The 20,975-nt window shown below is 50.4% G+C and overlaps 2 protein-coding genes and 1 long non-coding RNA gene across 10 annotated transcripts in view; 2 read left to right on the forward strand and 1 right to left on the reverse strand.

Annotated features, from left to right (window-relative positions):
• Positions 1–7,714, forward strand: part of Slc9a5 (solute carrier family 9 member A5) — a 21,165-nt gene extending 13,451 nt beyond the window's left edge. For 2 of the 4 annotated variants that reach the window (XM_033757852.1, XM_019205748.2), the window contains exons 13-16: positions 148–318; positions 798–864; positions 1,728–1,865; positions 6,302–7,714. In XM_033757852.1, coding sequence (XP_033613743.1) covers positions 148–318; positions 798–864; positions 1,728–1,865; positions 6,302–6,774 — 849 coding nt within the window. In that variant the 3' untranslated portion in view covers positions 6,775–7,714. Of the gene's footprint in view, positions 1–147; positions 319–794; positions 865–1,727; positions 1,866–6,301 lie in introns of all 4 variants that reach the window. The other 2 variants (XM_033757851.1, XM_010612229.2) reach the window with 1 other exon arrangement.
• Positions 6,028–12,392, reverse strand: LOC117283908. The gene is made up of 3 exons (XR_004514951.1): positions 12,321–12,392; positions 7,099–7,223; positions 6,028–6,102 (listed from the first exon to the last, which is right to left on the reverse strand). It is a non-coding gene; the product is annotated as an uncharacterized LOC117283908 (long non-coding RNA).
• Plekhg4 (pleckstrin homology and RhoGEF domain containing G4) overlaps positions 12,339–20,975 on the forward strand; it is a 9,782-nt gene continuing 1,145 nt past the window's right edge. The window contains exons 1-22 of one of the 5 annotated variants that reach the window (XM_033757850.1): positions 12,339–12,401; positions 12,540–12,688; positions 12,876–13,506; positions 13,638–13,733; positions 13,809–13,932; positions 14,017–14,110; positions 14,185–14,259; positions 14,340–14,456; positions 14,626–14,724; positions 14,805–14,953; positions 15,102–15,240; positions 15,339–15,455; positions 16,945–17,127; positions 17,368–17,873; positions 17,948–18,194; positions 18,889–18,978; positions 19,098–19,319; positions 19,410–19,580; positions 19,657–19,834; positions 20,226–20,342; positions 20,488–20,724; positions 20,809–20,924. In XM_033757850.1, the coding sequence (XP_033613741.1) occupies positions 13,053–13,506; positions 13,638–13,733; positions 13,809–13,932; positions 14,017–14,110; positions 14,185–14,259; positions 14,340–14,456; positions 14,626–14,724; positions 14,805–14,953; positions 15,102–15,240; positions 15,339–15,455; positions 16,945–17,127; positions 17,368–17,873; positions 17,948–18,194; positions 18,889–18,978; positions 19,098–19,319; positions 19,410–19,580; positions 19,657–19,834; positions 20,226–20,342; positions 20,488–20,724; positions 20,809–20,924 (3,531 nt within the window). In that variant the 5' untranslated portion in view covers positions 12,339–12,401; positions 12,540–12,688; positions 12,876–13,052. Of the gene's footprint in view, positions 12,717–12,875; positions 13,507–13,637; positions 13,734–13,808; positions 13,933–14,016; positions 14,111–14,184; positions 14,260–14,339; positions 14,457–14,625; positions 14,725–14,804; positions 14,954–15,101; positions 15,241–15,338; positions 15,456–16,944; positions 17,128–17,367; positions 17,874–17,947; positions 18,195–18,888; positions 18,979–19,097; positions 19,320–19,409; positions 19,581–19,656; positions 19,835–20,225; positions 20,343–20,487; positions 20,725–20,808; positions 20,925–20,975 lie in introns of all 5 variants that reach the window. The other 4 variants (XM_010612222.3, XM_010612225.3, XM_010612228.3 and 1 more) reach the window with 4 other exon arrangements.

Here is a 20,975-nt window from a genome sequence, read left to right on the forward strand (position 1 = left end):
TTTTTTTTTTTTTTTTGCTTTAATCCATGGCTAGTTCTGGAAAAGCTGGGTTGGTAGGACCTATAATGAACATGGGGCTGTGGCCTGGGGTTCCTGTGGAAGGCCCAGGCACCCAGCCTCATGGCAGAGTGGGGCTATCATTGCCAGTACAAAGCCAGCTGCAGCCGCCACTTCATCTCCGAGGATGCACAGGAGCGGCAGGACAAGGAGGTATTTCAGCAGAACATGAAGCGGCGGCTGGAGTCCTTTAAATCCACCAAGCACAACATTTGTTTCACCAAGAGCAAGCCACGATCCCACAAGGCTGGCCGCAAGAAGGCATGTCCTTTTTTTGGGACTTCTGTTTGGGACTGGAGGATGACAACATGCAATTTTGAGCCCCCATGTGTTAGATTCCAGCTAGGGAAACCCCTAGTTGAATCATCTTTATAGATTTGATGACTGCATCAGTGAGTTTCCTCTTAGATCCTTCTGGGTCCAAGAAGAGTACGGGGAGGCCTCCCAAGGTCACTTGGTACAGGAGATAAAACAGCAGGAGAAAGATTCACTGGAGACAACTCTAGGAGCTCCCCTGTTAACGCACCCCCATCCCAGGATTATGCATCTGGAGCACTTGCTAGGGTGGGGTTCCTGGCTGGCTGGCAAAGAGATGGTGGGATGGTAGAGCTCCTGGGACTGAAAGAAATTCTTCCCCAATGGGTTAGGAAAAATTTTCCTCCTGTAGACCCTACCAGACAACAGGGATGGGTATAAAGCCAAGTCCTGAAGCTCAGGTTTTCTTTCTTGGTCCTCAGAAGGATGGTGTGGCCAATGCTGAGGCTATAAATGGGAAACCTCCTCGAGACCTGGGCTTTCAAGACACAGGCAAGCAGGGAGTGGGGGTGGACTTGAGGATGGGAGGGAGGAGGGAAAGAGCAGGCCTGAATTCTGGAGGACCTCTGAGTACATCAGTACTGAGCTGGCCTCTCCTGTCAGGGACTAAATAAGCCATCTTCGCTTTCAACATTGGAATGTTCAAAGCATTTACTATCCAGTGTGTGATAGGAGGCACCTGACTGCTAACTATGGCTTATGTGTCCTGAGAACTTGGAAAAGGTCATAGAGAAAAGGAGGCTGGCCTGGGTCTTTAAGGATTGGGGGACTCTGAAGCCTGGTATCGCATCTGCAAAACCAGTTACTGATGGCCATTGTGGCACACACCTGTAATCCCAGCACTCTGGGAAGCTGTGGCAAGAGGATTGCAAGTTCAAACCCAGCCTGATCAACTTAGTGACTTAGCAAGACCCTGACTCAAAAAATTAAAAGAGCTGGGTATGTAGCTCAGTACAAATCCCTTGGGTTCAATTCCCAGTACCACAAAACAAAACAGTAAAACAGCTCCCTGGGAGCTGAGTGTTAATGGGCCTTGCAGTCCTCCAGGTTCTTGTGTTGTTAAGTCAATGGTGGGATCTTGGGCTGGCAAGAGAATGGGACCCAGAAAGTGTAACCATCATGGCATTCCCTGAAGACTTAGCTCTTTCTGGTTGCCTCCTTAGCCTCTGCAGTCTCCCTTCCCTTCTCAAACCCCCTACTTCCTAAGCCTCTACCCAAAATAGCCAGAGGAGAAAGCAGACATCTCTGCTAACATGGGCTCTGCCTGTGGGGAACAAGAGCTGGCTTGGGGTTGTGTGGTACCAACAGGCAGCTGCTGGTCTGACCACCCCAACCCAGCTCTTGTCCTTGTCCAGCTGCTGTGATACTAACTGTGGAGTCTGAGGAGGAGGAGGAGGACAGCGAGAGTTCAGAGACAGAGAAGGAAGACGACGAGGGGATCATCTTTGTGGCTCGGGCCACCAGTGAGGTTCTCCAAGAGGGCAAAGTCTCAGGTAATGGCTTTCTCACTGCCTCCCTCCCCTCTGGAGCAAGGTTTTCTCCCTCTGCTCTCATGGCCTCTGCTCCAGACAACTCCCTTTTCCTAGTTACTAGTTTAATCACCACCCAGCATTTCCTGAGCATCTCCTTTCTATCAGAATCCTGATAAATGATCTGGTTCAACCCTCACAACCACCAAGGTGGGGAAACAGCTGACAGAGCCTAAGTGACCTGTGATTTGTCTAGCGTCACATGGCAGAACCAGAATTTGAACCTGACCCATCTGACTCCAAAGCCCACAGCCTTTTACTGATATGCGGCCCCCATTCAAACCATAGGAACATGAAGTGCTAAGCAAAACCTAATGGCAGACTCTGCTATGACCCTTGCTCATCACACCTGCCCTCAGGTAGATCCCCCTTATGAGAGTGATGCCTGACCTGGGGATGAAATGCATACATTTCTACAAGTGGAGACCTAATTCACTCATAATGCTAGTCATCACCGGAAGTTAGCTCAACACCACCTTCAAGTGACCTTTTGGAAAGGCTTATAACATGGGCCAGGGATTTAGCTCAGTGGCACCGTATCTGCCTCACAAATACAAGGTCCTGAGTTTGATCCCTGGTACTAGGAAAGAAAAAAGGCAGAAAATTTAAAAATACATAATGATAGAACAGTGAAATATTACTCTATTGTCAGCTTCAATAATTACCTTCTCATAGCTAATCATTTCAGCTATTCCTTCATTTATGACCACTGGATCCTTCTTTTTTTTTTTTTTTAAATAGTGCCTTAAGTTGCCCAGGCTGGGTCCAACTCACTATGTAGCCCAAGCTGGCCTCAAACTTGCAGTGATCCTCCTGCCTCAGCTTCCAAGTGCTGGGATTCAGGTGCGTACCATCTTGCCCAGCTTCCACTGGGTTCTTGGGAAGAAATATTTCACCGGGCATGATGGTGCATACCTTCTGTAATCCTAGCACTTGGGAAGCTGAGGCAGGAGGATCACATTTTCGAGATCAGCCAGGGCAATTTAGTAAGACTTTGTCTTAAGACAAACATATTTTAGAAAGGGCTGGGGTGAAGCTCAGTGGTTGAGTCCCGTCCCTTTGGAGTCAATTCCCAGGACACCCCACCAAAAAACCCCTCAAATATCATACTGTATGTCTTTATCAATAAATACTGTAGAATAAAAGACAAAGATTCTCTAAAAAAAATATAACCACAATATCATTACCATATATTAAATCTCTGTCAAGTATCTAGTCAGTGTTCAGATCTTTTTTTTTTTTTTTTTTGCAACAAGAAATTGAACCAAGTACCTTTCCATGGGCCCTGCCCCTTTTTAAATTTTTTTTATTTTGAGATGATTTTACTAAGTGGATGAGTTGCCTGAGCTAGCTTTGAATTTGTGATTCTCCTGCCTCAGCCTCATAAGTGCTGGGATTACAGGAGTGCAAAACAGGGCCAGCTAAACTTGGGTGTTTTGTTTGTTTTTTGGTTGGTGATGATTATTGTTTTGGTTTTGAGACAAGGCCTCACTATGTACACCATGGTGGTCTCAGACTTCTCACCTTCCTGCTTCACATGAATGCCTGCTGGAGTCACAGGCATGGCCCTGACACCCTACCTTTTTTTCTTTTTTTTTTTTGAGGTGAGGGCTTGCTTCATCATTCAGATTACACCCAAGCTCCTGGGATCAACAGGTCCTCCTGCCTCAGCTCCCAAAATAGCTGAGCCTGAACCCTCAGGTCACTACACCCACATTCAGTGGTTTGGAACAGAATCAAAATTTGGATCTCAACAAAGACTCATTTACGAGGATCATTTCTATTCAATATCAAAACCTGATTTAAAAAAATTTTAGACAGGGACTTCCCATGTAGTTCAGGCTGATTTTGAATTTACTATGTAGTCCTGGCTGGCCTTGCCCTTGTAGTGATTCTCCTGCCTGAGGCTCCCATGTGCTGATTTTGTAGATAGCTAAGTTAATTAGAAAATATTAGAAGACAGGGTGGGCCCTCAGCACCAAAGACAATTGTGTGAAAGGGGCAGTGATAGTCACATACTTCCTCTAGGGATGAACAGCAGTTACTGATTTTCTAAATAGTTAAATAGGTATCAATCACCTTCGGTGGGGACCCTAACGTCCCCGGCCCATTCCTTCTTGCAAAATCCTTGTTCCTGCCACTGGGTGTGTGGCACATGCCTGTAATCCCAGCACTCGGAAGGCTGAGGCAGGAGGATCCAGGTCAGCCTCAACTACATAGTGAGACCCTGTCTCAAAAAAAAAAAAAGAAAAGTCCTTGTTCCCTCCATGTATGTTTGCTAAGTGACTTGCTTCTTCGCTGAGTATTTTTTTAACAGCAGTTTTATTCAAATAAATACAGATATGACTCACATATTACATTTGGATGATGTAAGAACCCTAAGGGGCATCTGTGAAAAGATTTTGTCCCCAAGTGGACATTTGGCAATGTCTGGAGACATTTTGGCTGTCATAACTAGGGAGGGTACACCTGCATTGAATGGGCAGAGGCCAAGGAGACTACTGAACATCCAACAATGCACATGGAAGATTACAAGAAAGAAGTAGCTGTCTCAAAATGCTAATAGTGTCAAGTTTAGAAAACCTTGATCTATCTCTCCTTCAGTTCCTTGTTATATATTTGTTGAAGAAACTAGGTTGTCCTGCAGTCTTTCCCTGTCTGTATTTTGCTGATACAATCTCTATAAGTGTCATTTAATATATCTTTTTGTTCCTTACATTTCCTTAAGTCTAGATCAGATTTCAGGGGTGTTTTTGGTATTTGTACTGGGGATTGAATTCAGGGCCTTTGCACTGAGCTACATCTGAATTTTTTTTTTTTTCTTGAGATAGGGTCTTACTAAGTCATTAGTTGCTCAGGCTGGCTCAAACTTGTGACCCTCCTGCCTCAGAGTACTGTGATTATAGATTTGCACCACCACATCTAGCATTCAGTTTTGACTTTTTGGTAGAATGCCTTATAAGTGATGATAGTGTATTTCCTATTGGCCACATCAGGAAAAACATACCATCTGGTTGTCTCTCTTTTCATGAGGCTAATGTTGATCAACTAGGTTCACATGTTTCCTTGATCCATTACAAGTTTCCATTAACTTTTCCTTAGTTAATCTTGATGATCATTGCCAGAGCCAAGATTTCATTAAGAGCTGGCTGTGGTGGCGCATGCCTGTAATCCCAGCACTTGGGAGGCTGAGGCAGGAGGACTGCTTCGAGTTTGATGCCAGCCTGGGTACACAGTGAGTTCAAGGCCAGCCTGAACTACAGAGTGAGACCCTGTCTCAAAAAAGAAGAAAACAAAGATTTCATAAAGGATTGCAAAATGGCAATATTCTATACCTATTTTTTCATGAGCATTTATTAACAGTAATTCTATAAAAAAACCTCCCCTCATCAATTATTTGGTTACTCTGAGGTATGGTCTATATAGGAAAAAATGGGTAAGTGCTTGATTCTTCCCTTTTAGTCGTCAGAGTTAGACTGACAGTTTTAGTTTTGGTATTATTAAATATTAACATTGCAGGCCTTTTAAGAGATATAGTTTCAGTTTTAATCATGCATAAATACATTTCATAAGGCACCCAACCATGGGGGCCCACGGACAGAGCTGAGTGGTAGATTGCTTGCCTAGGCATGCGTGAAGTCCAGATTCCATCCGCAGGACCACAACAATACCCAAAGAGGCTTAACTGGACTCTTCTGGATTTTATCAATAAACAGGTACATGCTGAGCACTTACATATACAAAGAGCTGTGCTTGACTTTGGAGGGCTATTTGCCTTTTAGAGCTTCAGGCTTCCTATAATTCAGCTACATGCTGTTCTGTTTTAAGCTCCCAAACTTTATCAGCATCCTATTTGTGGCACAGCTTCAGCCTGTTGTCAGGTTTGTAAGAGCTCACACTCCTGGGCTGTGTTCCTTCAGAAGACTGCGGTGGGTGCTCAGGCAGTATGCCCAGCAGCAGGGCATTGGCCTGGAGCCCCAAAGTCATCCTTTCCCTCTTTGCCTCTGTCTTACCTGCACTGCCTGACTGGGATGAGGCCTGTTTCTGAGACTGGTGCTTCAGGTCTGGACAGGGTGAGAGAGTCAAGACTTATCTCCTAGGCTTTGTGTCTGGTCCTGTGGTAGGTGTTGGAGACATGGAGAGTAAAACCAGCTGTGGTGTTTCCTCTCAGCAAGACATTCCAACTGATGTAATATGGCAACTGTGGAATCAATTTTCTTATGAGAATGTGCACGCCACACACACACACACACACACACACACATCAAACTCAGAACCTTGCACTTACTGTGCCAGGCAGGCGTGACGCCACTGAGCTAAATCCCTGGCCCTATGAAAATATGCTTTATACTTAAGGACAGTACATTGACAACGTGTTCATGTGTACTCTTTATCCCTAGGAAGCCTTGAGCTGTGCCCGAGTCCACGGGTAATTCCTCCCTCACCAACTTGTGCAGAGAAGGAGCTACCTTGGAAGAGTGGGCAGGGGGACCTGGCAGTGTACGTGTCTTCAGAAACCACCAAGATTGTGCCTGTGGACATGCAGATGGGCTGGAATCAAAGCATCTCATCCCTGGAGAGCCTAGCATCCCCTCCCTGTACCCAACCCACCACTCTGACCCACCTGCCTCCCAGACACCTGGTTGCTGAAGAGCCTCAGACCCTTCTTGACCTGTCTTCTGACCCCCGCCCCAGCTTTGCCTTTCCCCCAAGCCTGGCCAAGGCTGGCCGCTCTCGTAGTGAGAGTAGTGCTGACATCCCCCAGCAGCAGGAGCTGCAGCCCCTCATGGGCCACAAGGACAACACCCATCTTAGCCCAGGCACTGCTACCTCCCACTGGTGTATCAACTTCAACAGAGGGGGAAGGCTGTAGCCCAAGTCTTTGGGAAGGAACGGGAGCCTCTGGAAAGTATTCCCTGGGCAATAGGCATAGTGATTTCTTTAGCTTGACATAGGACTAGAGTGGCTTGGACTGAAGTACCAACTAAGCTTCCTTGGGGCTGGTCAAAGGGGTCTCCTGGGCTGGTTCTCACAGGGACCCTTCTTATAACTTCCCTGCTCCTAACCCTTTTAACCTTCTATTTCAGTAATGGCTGAGGATCCAATCAAGAGTTCTCAGGGCTATGCCAAGATTTGGGTAGCTGATGTCCCTTCCCCAGGGGATTTTTCTGGGGTCACCATAGACAGCTGTTCCTACCTCCACACAAGAATGTCATTCCTCAGTGGATATTGACCTTCTCTGCTGTCTATCCCCTCTCCAGCACCAGGTCAAGGATGATGCTCTGGCAGTGAAGCTCAGTAGGGGGCTGGTCCTCACAGGGGCTGCAATGGGAGATGGAGCAGGCCTCAACCTGTTGGGTCAGCTACCCACAGTCAATTTTTAGGGTAGTAGGAATCTCTGCCTCCATTTCTTGTTTTAGCCCCTTTCCTTTGCTGCCAGGTATTAGGACATTGGTTCTTCCTTTTCCAGGACCAGAGCCAGACTTCAGTTCAGGGATGTGTCTTAGCCAGGGTCCTTCTGGGGATCTGCTGCTCTGGGTCTAAGTCTGGACCTTTCTGATCCTTGGATCTGGGTTTAAGATGGGATGCAGTAGTCTAGGTTCCCATATCACCACCTCAACATTCCCCAAACAGGGAAAAGAATGCAGGAATCCTAGGGCCAATGCTCCATTACTCTGGGGGCTGGGATACCTAGCTGCAGTGTGTGAATGTGTGAGTGGCAGGTGGCTTTCCTGGGGTTAGCCCTTGTGTTGTGTTTTGTACTTTGAACCTAAGATACATTAAATATCTCTCAGATGGATAGAGGTGTTTTGTCCATGTGTCCGAGAGTTCTAGGGATATGGGGAATGGGATCTACCTGCCCCAGGGCTTCTGGGGATAGAGAATAGAGGGAAGACCCTACACAGAGTTGTCTCTGGTCCTCCTCACACCTCCTCCCACACTTTTCTGACACTGTCTGCTTTGCAGCAGGCCTGAAATGGCAGTCTAGGGGATTGAAGTGGCACCAAATAGATTGGAGTTACAGAACAGAAGCTGCAAAACAGAAAAGGCTAGTGAGGAGAGAGACCCCAGTGGTCAGGTGCCAAAGATGAAGCCATCACACCTGGCGCAGCAAAAGCTTTCCTGGAAAACTTGGAGGTGGGTGTGGGATAAATGAACAGAAGTATCCTGTACCTGGCAGGTAGGAAGGCAATCTCAAGGGAGTTGATTACCCTGTTTATGATATATATCAACATGTAAGGTCCAGAAATCCCTAGATAAAAGCAATCCCCAGTAATTCCCACTGTCTGAAGGACCCTTTTAAAAGGCATCTTTATTGAGGTAAATAAAATGCATATACCATAAAAATTCACCCATTTAAAATGTACACTACAGCTGGGCGTGGTGGCACATGCCTGTAATCCCAGCACTCAGGAGGCTGAGGCAGGAGGATTGCCATAGTTTGAGGTCAGCCTGGGCTACAGTGAGTTAAACAACAGCCAGAGCTAATAGCAAGACCTTGTCTCAAAAAACTAAAAAAAACTAAAAACTAACTAACTAAATAAAATGTACCCTGCAAGCTGGGTGTGGTGGCTCAGAGCTACAATTCTAGCACACTGGAGGCTGAGGCAGGAAGACTGCTGTGAGTTCAAGGCCAGCCTGGGCTACATAATTCAAGGCCAGCTTGAACTACATAGTGAGACCTATTTCAAAACAACAAAAATAATATACAGCTCAGTGATTTTTAAAATATGTTCACTGGTGTGAAATCCTTACCACAGTCTACAGAACATTTTCATCATTCCCCCCAAAAAAACCTGTACCCCAAAGCAGTCAACCCCCTGCCCTTACCAGTCCTAGGAAATCACCCGTCAGTCCATTTTCTGTGTCTGGATCAGAAAGACTCTTGATATTTCGAAGGTTACAGAGTTGGTCAACTAACATTTACTTTTTCTATGCTATGCATGGGGAAAATACAAACAGAATGAACAGTGACTTTGCTTTCAAACTGTTTAGAGATAGCAGGTCTGGTAGTTAAAAGGCCTAGTAGGTAACTAGACTTGGCAGTTAACTAACAGTTGACAGTTTGGAATCAGTCCCATCTGTTACCAGCTATGTCATCTTGGACATGTTACATCTCTTTGAGCGCTGGTTTCCTAATCTATTTCCTTCATAAGGTTGCTGCCAGGGTGAAATGATAGAAAAGATGGGAAACTGGGCATGGAAGCACACACCTGTAATCACAGCACTCTGGGAGGCTGAGGCAGGAGGATGGCAAGTTTGAGTCTAGACTGGGCAACTCAGTGAGATTTTTTTTCTCAGAAGAAAAAGGGTGGTGGTGGGGTTGGAGCTATAAATCAGGGCAAAAGCCCTTGGTTCAATCCCCATTACTCATAGAACTAAAAGAGTGGCGGGGGTGGGGGAGAAAAGCCAAGCCAAGCCAGGGAGGAATCTGGCCCAGGCCTGTCTGTAAGTATTCGTCTAAGTATCTGTCATGACCTATTTTATACTGCAAGCCACTAGTGGAAAGGGCTATGGAGCCTTGAGGAAATCTGGGTGGGCTTCTAGGAGAAAAGTGAATGAGAGAGAGAGAGAGACAGAGAGAGAAAGAGAGAGTGTGTATGTGTGTGTGTGGCTGGCTTCAGGTGGGAACTGTATGGAACCCCAGGTGGAGGGTAGATTAGTAGGAAAAAGACTAGAGATGGAAGGTCTTTAAGGAAGCTGGTCCAGCAGCCCAGTGGACATGAATAGGTTGGTGCTAGGGAAAACAGGCAGCTGTTCCCAGACTTTAAAGGCAGAATCACTGGGGAGCTTGTCAAACATGCAGATTCCTGGGCCTACCCCAAAGGTTGGTTCAACAGGTCTATGGAGGCCCAGAAAGCAGGCAGATGTCTGCTATGTAGGAGAGCAAGTCAAAAGCTTGTTCCCAGGTATCCACCTCACTGGACAAGGTGGCAGTATTGGCCTTTGGTGCTGCCTGAACTGAGGAGGTGGCTGGTTGGTCTCCCCTAGCTGGGGTGGCTGGAAAGGGCTTCCAGAAGGAGGAGGTTCTGTATCCAGGCCTTGAAGGAAGAAGGATTTTGGTCAGGGAAGGTGGATGAGAGCCTTCCAGGTAGAGGACACAAGTCTTGTAATCAGATTTGTTTCCCAGGCTAGAGTGGAACTGGGTAGAAAGGCTGTGATGCCTCTGGATGGCCATGAATATCATACCAAGGCCAAAGGTGACAAAGTTCTAGAAGGTCTGGAGTATCTGTTGCCTGCACTATTTGGGGCAGTACTAAAGAAGTGTGTGCAAGGTTTGGGGTGGAGTGAAGGGAATGACTGTGAGTCTCTTATCATGAAGCCCACTGATGTCCAGAGCTCACATTTTATTTTGGATTGATTCCTATTGACAAGGAATGGGAGGCTGAATAAGGGTTGGGCAAGGGGCAGGGAAGGGAGGCCCATTGCATTTTATGATCTCAGTGGAAAAGGCTGCTGTGAGGAGATTCTGCTGCCAGTGAAGCCACAGAGATGGGCTCCATGAGTCACTGCTCAGTCCTGCAAGCTCAGCCCTCAGAGCCTGCTGTGGTCAGCCGCCACAGACTGGCTTCAGGCTCTGCCTCAGCTCCCCCTATGTTTCCCACTAGGCCTCAGTCTGCCCCTACCTCTGTCTGTGACTTTGCCATCCTGGGACTATGCATCCTGTAGTTCTCTGCCTCTTTTGTCTGCCTTTCAGGAATAGCCTCTGAATCTGTCTCTATGACTCTGGTTTCTATGAGACTTACAGATGGGGAGCCTCAGGAGGGTAGGAAGACTGTGAGGAGTTTCAGGCACCTCTAAACAACTGTTCTGTGCCAGGCACAGTGCAAAAGTACTGGACAACATACATCCAGTCTGCTTACAAAGCACATTCTATGTGGAATGGGGAAGCCAGGGGCCAGCTCTGCCTCTATCTCAGCACGTCTGTGCCTCCTCTGACTCTGCCTGCTGTGCCAGTGTTAACTTCTTTGCCTCTGGCACTGGGAGATTATGTGTGCCTGCCAGCAGATCCCCCCAGTTCTTAAGACTCCTGGGGGGCTGGTGGGTGGAAGTGGGCAACAGAGGGGGAGGGAGGGAGTGGGAGGCAGTGACTCAGTGGGGGTGGCTCTGGGACAGAGCAGGGAGGGTGCCAAGGTTGAATCCGATGCTCATTGAGGCCAGAGGAGGAAGGGAAAAGAAGTCTGGCTGGGGGCTGGGGCTGCAGCAGGACAAGGCCAGCTCAGCTCCTTGTTCCTTCTCTATTATTTGCATGGGAGTCTGCCTGGGAGTCTGTGCTCCGGGTGCCTGGATGCGTGGGGGATTATTGTTGTTTCTACTGTGCCTGCTGCCGATGTCCACATTAATGAAGGAGGCACCTGCCTTAGGGACAGGGAAGGCAATTACATCCACTGTCCTCCCCTCCCAGGGATCAAGGGCCTGGGCATTCTGCCAGGGCCAAGGCATGGTGTTGGGCTTGGTGCCTTTTTTTTTTTCAACATAGCCAACTTTATAATCTCCCCACAAATTCTAAGAGGTGTCAGGCCAAGCCCACATATCCTAAAGGGACCTCAAATCTCAGAGCTGGAAGTGATCTAACAGTTATCCAAGTGATTTTCATCAGTTCAGTATTCTCATACTGAGGATGAAAATGAGGGGGTAGGGAAGGGAATGAACCCAGCACCAGAGCTACTAGCAGTGAGCAGCCATTTGATATATGGGGTCTTCCCTAGTCCTCCTGGTATTCCTGAAGAAAATAATGGCTTTCTTGTTGTTTTACAGGTGAAGAAGGTAAGGCGCAAAGAGAAGTGGAGTCCCTGGAGTTCTTGCACCAGGTGAGTGGAGGAGCTAGGGTGGGCCTAGTCTCTGCCTCCAGAACTCCAACCTCAGCAACATCTTCCATAGCTGGACTTTTCTGGTAGGGGAGCAAGAGATTCCAGGGAATGCAAGGGAGTGAAGGGTCAGAGGCCTCACTGCTCCCTCAGCCTCAGCCTTCTGGCCCAGAAGCACCATATGTCCCGTCATGGGATCCCATATTGTCATGGGGTCACAGGACCGATCTCTAGATCACCAGGACAAAATTTGTTTTGCTATGCTGGGAATCAACCCCGGGGCCTTGCACATACTAGGCTAGAGCTCCATCACTCAGCCACACCCTAGTCTGTACAGGCTGTCTCTAGGTGTGTGAGCTTGGGACGTGGAGGGCGATGGGGGCTGCAGTGGAGGGCCCCTCACTCCCAGCCTCCGTGAAAATACTCTGTACTGGCTCCAGCAGCTGCTCTGGGTTTACAGAGTCTCTTTCTAGGGACTTCCCGGAACCCTAGGCCCATACTTGCCTTCTTTGGGGGCTGTGAGGAACAAGAGATCCTCCTGCTAGGGGAGCTGGGGAGAGGGTTCCGTCAAGTCCCCGCCGCCCGACCCGTGGGCCTGCGGCTCACTCACCCTAGCGGCACCACTTCCGGCGCCCGGCCCCCCGGAACGGACGTTCGACGCAGCTTCGACCCCACGCACTGAGCCGCTAGGGTGGGTGTGTGTGGGGCGCGGGGCGCTGGGAGTGGGAGGCTACCCGGCCGGTGGCTGCGCCTCTGTGCTGTTGGGCTGCCAGGCTGTCGGCCTTCTGGACCTGCGGGCAGCGCTGTGGCACCATCCTTCGGCCCCCAGGGACCCTCAGCGAGCTACACAGCGCAGAGTACCCGGCGACCCTGCCCCCTCTTCTGCCGCCAGGAGGTGGCGCTTACGGACGCCGCCAAGCGGCCGCGCTGCAGCAGCCGTCGAGGTTCAGTCACTTCCAGGGGTCCAGTCCGTGAGGCGTGAGTGCGAGCGGCAGGAGAGGGTGGGGTGAGCGTCCCAAAGTGAGCATGAGCGCGAGCGCGAGGCGGCCCCATTGGCAGGCCTACGAAGCCGGTTCCGAGGGTGGGACGCTCGGGCAAAGGCTCACGGGAGTGCGACGAGGAACCGGGCAGAAGGGAGACCCCTGACGTTCTCCCTTCTCCCTAGGGCTGAACTGTGCTAGCTTCAGCGCTTCCTGTGGCCTGGCACCCAGCCTGGTATTGCCCTCGGAGTCTTGCCCGACTGTCTTCAATCCATTTCCTGGATGAACTGGGGCCTCCCTTCACACTGAGGCCCAGCCCCTCCCCCACGTGCCCGGAGCAGGCCTACCCTTAGCAGGGAGTGATGGAAGGGCCCCAGGAGGGTGGGGACGAGCCCCCAGACTCACAGAGCCATGCCACCGACTGGAGGTTTGCTGTGTGCAGTTTCAGGGATGCCTGGGAGGAGGAACCAGCTTTTCAGGTGCAGTTTAAGGACTCCATTCCCCTAAAACTACAGGAGAGCCCCTTGCCCAGGGAGCTACAGTTACCTCCACAAATGAGGGCTGCAGATGGGTCAGGGGATGGCCAGAGGAGCACTTTAGGAGTCTCTTTAGTCCAGACGGAAAAGCCAACCCCCTCCAGAGTAAACAGCCTCCTGTGCCCCATGTCCTCCCACCTCAGCCCAGGGGGAGGCGAGGTAGGAGACTCAGGTCCAGGTGGGGCATTTCCAGCTGTCTTGGGGCCTGGGGGTTTGGACAACAACCTTGTGGGCATTGGAAATCCTTTATCAGAGACATCACCAAAGCTGCTGGAGGCAGGTAAGGGAGGCTGGTCTAGGGATACCTGGAGGTGGGTGTTGCAACATGGGGAGGTCTCTGACTTTACTCATTTGAAACCCTGGTCCATGAAGGGGTCTCTGGGTAATGCCCCTGCCATTTCCCTTCCCAAGACTCAAGTGGATCCAGTCTACCTAAGCCTGCTGACTGCCTCCTAGCCCAAGACCTTCCCTGGGAGCTGCTGGCCAGTGGCATGGCTTCTTTGCCAGGTAGTAGGGAGGACATAGGAGCTGTGGAAATGGGGTGGCCCAACTGGGCAAGTGTTCACTGCCTCCTCCCCACAGGGACTCGTGATGCAGAAGGCCGAGCAGTGCTGCTTCTGTGTGCCCACAACCCAGCCTGGCTTCACCCCAAGAGCAGCAGCCATGAACTCATCTGCTTGCTGCTTTACCTTCGAAGCATCACCAGGTTTGGAGGAGGTTGGGGGAGTAAGCCTGAGCCAGGAGATATCAGGACCTGGAAAACATACTGATCTCAAGCCTACCCCTTCAGGCACGAAATACAGGCCCTGGGACTGACCATACTAGTTGATGCCCGCATATGTTCCCCAAGATCTTCACTCTTGTTGGGGCTCAGCCAACTACAAGTGAGTATAAGATTGTAACTTCCTTCCATTCCTTTTGTAGAGTTGGGGCAGGGCTAAGCTCTGATTCCTTGCAGGAAGCAGCCCCAGGATCTGTGCACCACGTACTGCTGGTGGGAAAGATACCAGATGAGGTGCCTTCAGGTCTGCAGGTACTATGCCAAGTTGTCTAGAAGTGGAGGTGGATCCTTCTTTATCCAGGGCTGGGTCACAACATCTTCTTTTCTTGCAGCTTGAGCACCTGCCCTCTCATCAGAGCCTGCTGACTCACATCCCCACTGCAGGGTTGCCCACTTCACTAGGAGGATGCCTACCTTATTGCCACCAGGCCTGGCTGGAATTCCGGATGGTCAGTGTACCTGGCAGGGCCTGGGGGGGGGAGATTATACAGGCAATTTGGGCCTGCAGAGGAGCGTCTCCTGGGTTGGCTTGAGCAGGGCAGAGCTGGCTGCAGTGGCAGTGGAACCTAGGAGGCCTGCAACCAGCATCGCACTGGTTATACCTACCCCTGTTTCCAGCGTCTGGAAGCACTACTACAGAACTGCCAGGTGGTTTGCACTCTGCTTCAGGGGGCCATAGAGAGTGTGAAGGCTGTACCTCAGCCCATGGAGTCTGGGGTGAGTGTCCCCTCCCAACAACTCCATGAATGCTCCCTCTGTTTCTTGTGTCCACCACTCTCTTTTGCCTTCAATCATAGGAAGTTGGCCAGCTGCTACAACAGGTACAGGTCCTGATGCAGCAGGTGCTAGACTCACCACAGCTGGCATGGCTACAATGCAAAGGGGCCTTGGAGCTGGTGTGGCTAAAGCAGGAGGTCCCAGAGGTTACCCTGAGCCCAGACTACAGGTATGTACAAGCCCAATATCCAGATCTTGCCCCAGCTCAGCCCACCATATGCGTGCCAAGGACTCAACTGGCTGGCTCAGAACCAGCCAGGATTGTGGATCCTAGGATAGGGTAGAATGGACCAAGGTAAGACCGTACCCTGCATCAGGCCAGCAGTTGACAAGGCTGATGTGTTGTATGGCCGTGTGGATGGACTGCTGCACCAGCTAACTCTACAAAGCAACCAGCAAGTGCGAGCACTAGAACTGCTCCAGGCACTGGAGGCCCAAGAAAGAAGGCTGCACCAGGTGGGAACTACTTGTTCCGAGCAGGCCCTGCCCCTAGTCTTAAGTATAATCTACACTTGTGGCGGCTCTTTTCACCTTTTCCCTTTTGTGGCCATCAGATTGAAGTGTGGCTGCAGCAGGTGGGCTGGCCAGCACTGGAGGAGCCAGGGGAGCCCTCGCTGGAAATGCTACTCCAGGCCCAAGGCCCTTTTCAGGAGTTGGACCAGGTTGCTCAGGTAAGTTTAGCCACTTGTTCACTCTGCAGGTACTGGGGCATTTTGGCAGATACTATGATTGCAGGAGAGTTAAGGCAAATTACTACTTTGCTGTCTTGGAATTTACCATCAGGCAGAGGCAAGATCATTATAATCAAAGGTTTATAGTCATATATGTGTGTTTGCAAGCTAAGGCAAAAAGCAGTGTGAAGAACTGACCCAGAAGAGGTGTCAGACAATCTTCTTTCAGGTGACTTTCAAGCTAAGAGTTGAAGAATAAGTTAGGGTCTATCAGGCAGAAGATGACTTGGGAGAGAGCTACATTCTAAGCTGTGGAACAGGATGTTCAAAGGTCTCCTGGCAAGAGGAAGTATGATGTGTCTGAGAAGCCATAAGGCTGATGAGGTTGAAAAATGTGGAGAAGAGGAAAAGTAGGCAGAGATGAGGTGAGAGGAGGCTGGAAGACTGGTTAGTAGTCAGATCTTTGTATCCTGTAGCAGTGAAAGGTTGAAGCAAGGTGGTTGCATAATCAGATTTCTATTTAGGGAGATGATCTTAGTTTCTGGGTAATTACTTGGAGGATGAATGTGAAGAAGCAATTGCAGCAGTCCAGGAGAGAAATACATTTGCCCCAAGTGTCGGTAGGAGATTGTCCCAGGCCTGCCTTGGTTACTAAATCTGTAGATGCTGTTCTTTATATAAAATGGTGTAATATTTGCATATGATCTACGCAATTCTTTCATATACTTTAAATAATCTCTAGATTACTTATTATACTTGATACAGTATAGATGCTATGTAAGTAATTGTTAATATTGTGTACGGAATAATAACAAGAAAAAGTCATGTTTAAAATGCAAAGTTAGTTAAACCCTTGGACATGGAATGCATAGGCATGGAGAGTTGACTGTAGTGTTTTCTTTGGCCAAGATAGTGGCAGGGAGATGGATTTGAAAGTTTATAGGAAGTGATGGTGCATCCATGTGGGTGTGTAAAGGAGAGAGCAGTTGTAAAGACAAATGAGTGCTGTTCTCTGAGAGGGTTCAAGGGATAAGGACTTGATGGGCAGGATCAAGGCCAGTCTTAGGTGTGCTTTTGAGAAGTCTGGGAAGGAGGGAGAAGAGGGCCCATGGGTCTGGAACTCAGAGAAGGAACTTGGCTAGAGAGGACACTTGGTAGCTGTGAGTGTGTGGATGACATTTGGGTGGTTCTCACACAAGATTGCCTGAGGAAGAGGGTACACTGGTCTTCAGGTGAAGGAGGGGATTGGGAGGAGGAACCACTGAGAAGGACAAGAAGAATCAGAATGAGGAGGAATCAGCCCAGGAGAGAGAAGGCTGAATGCTGCTGAAAGGAAGGCCTGAAAGAGGGGGAGTAGAGACTGGGGTGGGTGGTGGGAAGGCCTTGCACTTGGGAGAGACTTGATGATATGTAGACATTAGTGGGAAAGATCTGGATTTGAGGCCAGACCGCCAGGCCTGGTCCAGCTGAGCCCAGTGTACCTCTGCAGGAGCAGATCAAGCAAGGAGAGAAATTTCTGCAGCCACTGGCCAGTTGGAAGGCAGCTGACCTGGGTGCCCCTGGGGCATGGTTTCTGACCCTGCGGGCTCAGCTGACAGAATTCTCCAGAGCTCTGGCCCAGCGGCGCCAGCGCCTGGCAGATGCTGAGAGGCTGTTTCAGTTTTTCAAGCAGGTGGGTGAGGTGACCTGTCCCTGGCTTTGTGGTTATAGGGCCAAAGCAGTGGCTTTTGCAACTCCATAGCAGCCTCAGACCTTCCTGCTTGTCCTGCCTCTTCTTTTCCCTTTAGTGTAACCCCTAAATCCAACCTCAGGGGAAATGTCCTGGCACCAGCCTCCTGGGGAGCCAGAGGGCTGATAGTTGTTGGGATTGCTGGGATTCCCCTCTCATGCCTGCCTGGTCTCCGTGTTGCAGGCTTCAACGTGGGCTGAGGCAGGGCAGCGGGTCCTGGCAGAGCTGGAGCAGGAGCACCCACGGGTTGTGCTGCAACAGCTGCAACTGCACTGGACCAGGCACCCTGACTTGCCTCCTGCTCACTTCCGAAAAATGTGGGCTCTAGCCACAGGACTGGGTTCAGAGGGCATCCGCCGGGAATGTCATCGGGCCTGGGCACAGTGCCAGGACACCTGGTTGGCCCTGGACCAGAAGCTAGAGGCTGCACTGAAGCCAGCACTGACAGGCAGCACAGCTACACTGTGTGTCAGCCGGGTCCCTGCTGCATCTGCTGCCCCTCCCCTGAGGAAGTCTTACAGCTTTGATCAGAATCTGGGGCAGAGTCTCAATGAGCCAGTCAACCACTACCACCATGCCAACATTGTCACTGCCTGCCATGGACCAGAGGCTGCGGGAGGTCCCCAGCCCAGGTTATTCCCAACTACTATGCCTCCACCAGGCACCTCTAACTGCAGAAGTCCCAACAGGTATAGGCAATGGGCAGGGCAGGGAAGACAGTGGAGGGCAGATGACTTGGGTCCTGACTCCACCTACCTGGTAGGCTACAGCTGGTGCTGGCAGAGATGGTGGCCACAGAGCGAGAGTATGTCCGGGCCCTTGACTACACCATGGAGAACTATTTTCCTGAGCTGGATCGCCCTGATGTGCCCCAGGGCCTCCGTGGCCAGCGTGCCCACCTATTTGGCAACCTGGAGAAGCTGCGGGACTTCCACTGCCATTTCTTCCTGCGTGAGCTGGAGGCTTGCACCCAACACCCACCTCGAGTGGCCTATGCCTTCCTGCGCCATGTAAGCTGCAGCAACTACATAGCTCCAGCTGATTCTGCCACACTCCCCAAAGAGTTGTTGGTCATATGCTTGGTACTAGGCCAGCCCTGTAATGGGTACAGCTATGATTGAGACCCACAAGGTCCCTGCATCTCAGGATGTTAATTCAGTAGAGGAGACACAGAATAGAGAAAAGTACTTCCAGATTACAGTTGGGGCAAGGGGGAAAATAAGTATGACGCGAGCCTTTGGTTATTGGTCAGGCGAGGTTCCCATTAGAGCAGTGAGGGATGGTCTCTGAGCAGCAGATGTTTGCGCTGACCCAGAGAGGAACCTGAATAAGAAAGCTTTAGCCCAGGAATAAGTCTGTGGCGGGAAAGAGACCTATTAATCAAGGTGAGCAAGGTTGAGAATGGTGAGCAGGAGTCCTAGGGAGGTGGGACCAAAGAGATGGTCTCAGAGCCATGGGAGGTGCAGAGCTAAATGCAGAGGCCCAGTCTGAGGGAGAGGGGACGTCTTCTCCAGGGGCCTGAAAAGCCCCTTCTGCACAATGCCTGTTCTTGCTAATCACACCTCATTCAAAGCAGGATCTGGGAAGAGTCCCTGAAAGCTGCCTTTTGGCATTTTGGTCCTCTCAAGCTGAGAGAATGGTTGGGAAGAGTGGAGGTAGCCTTTGGGCATTGGCTAACCTTGACTAAGCTTCGTGTCCTTTCAGAAGGTGCAGTTTGGCATGTATGCACTGTATAGCAAGAATAAACCTCGTTCTGATGCTTTGATGACCAGCTATGGTCATGCCTTCTTCAAGGTAGGAAAGCCTGAGACTGCAGGAGGAGTGTGTGTGTGTGTGTGTGTGTGTGTGTGTGTGTGTGTGTGGCGGGTGGCACACTCTGAAACCACTCAGTTGGTCTCCCCTGCACGTGACAGGACAAGCAGAAAGCACTGGGAGACCACCTGGACTTGGCTTCCTACCTGCTAAAGCCCATCCAGCGCATGAGCAAGTATGCACTGCTGCTACAGGAGTTGGCACGGGCCTGTGGGGGTCCAGTGCAAGAGCTGAATGCCTTGCAGGCTGCCCAGAGCCTTGTACACTTCCAGCTGCGACATGGCAATGATCTGCTTGCCATGGATGCCATCCAGGGCTGTGATGTGAGTCATTCCAGGTTATGGTGGGCAGGTGCTTTGGTGTGGAAGAAAAGAGCAGGAGGGCTGAGTACCTACAGGGTCCCGACTTTGCAGGTTAACCTCAAGGAGCAGGGGCAGCTGGTACGACAGGATGAGTTCATGGTGCGTGCTGGGCGCCACAAATCCCTGCGTCGTGTTTTCCTCTTTGAGGAGCTGTTGCTCTTTAGCAAGCCTCGCCGTGGGTCCGCAGGTGTTGACACATTTACCTACAAGCGCTCCTTCAAGGTAGGCACCTGACCCTGTCCCCTACCCACTGGCTCTTGCCTTCGCCTCACCAGGCCCCTGTCTTCTGGCCACACAGATGGCAGACCTTGGCCTCACTGAGTGCTGTGGGGATAGCAAACTGCGCTTTGAGATCTGGTTCCGCCGGCGCAAGGCCAGGGACACCTTTGTGCTACAGGCCTCCAGCTTGGACATCAAGCAGGCTTGGACAACTGACATCTCTGGCCTGCTCTGGAGGCAGGCTGTTCACAACAAGGGTGGGTTTCTGCCCCCTACATCACCATATGCCCCGCTCTTTATATAATATGTGTCTCCTAGGAGCCCAAGGAGAATCTAGGGACCTGGAAAAGCTTAGTAGGGGGGAAGAGGCCCAGCTGTAGCAGTCAGTTCATGGGAATGAACTTCAAAGCCATGGAATCTTGCTGTCACTCTGTGTGACTTTGGGTATAGTATTAACTTCTGAGTGTCGGGGGACTCATCTTTAAAAGGGAACTTATGATACCTGCCCTATGGAATTGTTGGGAAGAAAGAATCTAGCATCAGGAAGGCTCAGTGCATAGGATGGTTAATTGATAGGATATGGATATACAGGAAAGACTTATCAGGTATCACCCAGAGGGGCCTCACTTATGCTTACTCTCTACTCAGAGGTGCGCATGGCTGAGATGGTGTCCATGGGTGTGGGGAACAAGGCCTTCCGAGACATTGACCCCAGCGAGGAAGCTATCAATGACCGCAGCATCAACTGTGTCCTAAAGAGCCGAGGTAGCAGCCAGGCTACTGGGGGTGGGCTAAGGAAAGCTGTGTGGGAGATACTGGGGGCCTCTGTTAGCCCTGGCCTCTGTTCCTCTGGAACCTTAGGCCAAACTGGGTTCTGGCCTGTCCCAACCTGACCCTCTCTCTTATGCAGAAATTCGCTCTCGGGCCTCCATTGCTGTGGCCCCACTTGACTATGAGAGCCCCTATTTGGGGGCCTCAAACCCTGTTCCTGGAGACCCTGCCTCTTGCTCTGTTCTGGGGTCCCTCAACCTGCATCTATACAGAGACCCTGCTCTTCTGGGTTTCCGCTGGCCCCTGTACCCCTCCAACTACCCAGAAGAAGCAACACTGGAGGCCGAGGTGGAGCTGGGAAGCCAGCCCTCTTTGAGTAAGTCTGGGCTTAGTAAGAAGCAGGAGACACCCCTGGGTCTGGGCCTCTCCTTCTGACAACTCACCCAGTGTTCCTCCCTAGCTCCTGATGATTCAGAAGTCTCATCCCAGTGCCCATCAGCCAGTGGCTCCAGTGGTTCTGACGGCAGTTGTGTGTCAGGGCAGGTCCTGGAGAGAGGCCTTGAGGACTTGTCCTATGTGAGTACTATTTTGCAGGCCTTTTTTTTTTTTTTTTTTTTTTTTTTTTTT

The sequence above is a fragment of the Fukomys damarensis genome, unplaced genomic scaffold (genome assembly GCF_012274545.1).
Source record: "Fukomys damarensis isolate Sample0158 unplaced genomic scaffold, DMR_v1.0_HiC HiC_scaffold_32, whole genome shotgun sequence".
In the NCBI taxonomy this organism is placed as follows: domain Eukaryota; kingdom Metazoa; phylum Chordata; class Mammalia; order Rodentia; family Bathyergidae; genus Fukomys; species Fukomys damarensis.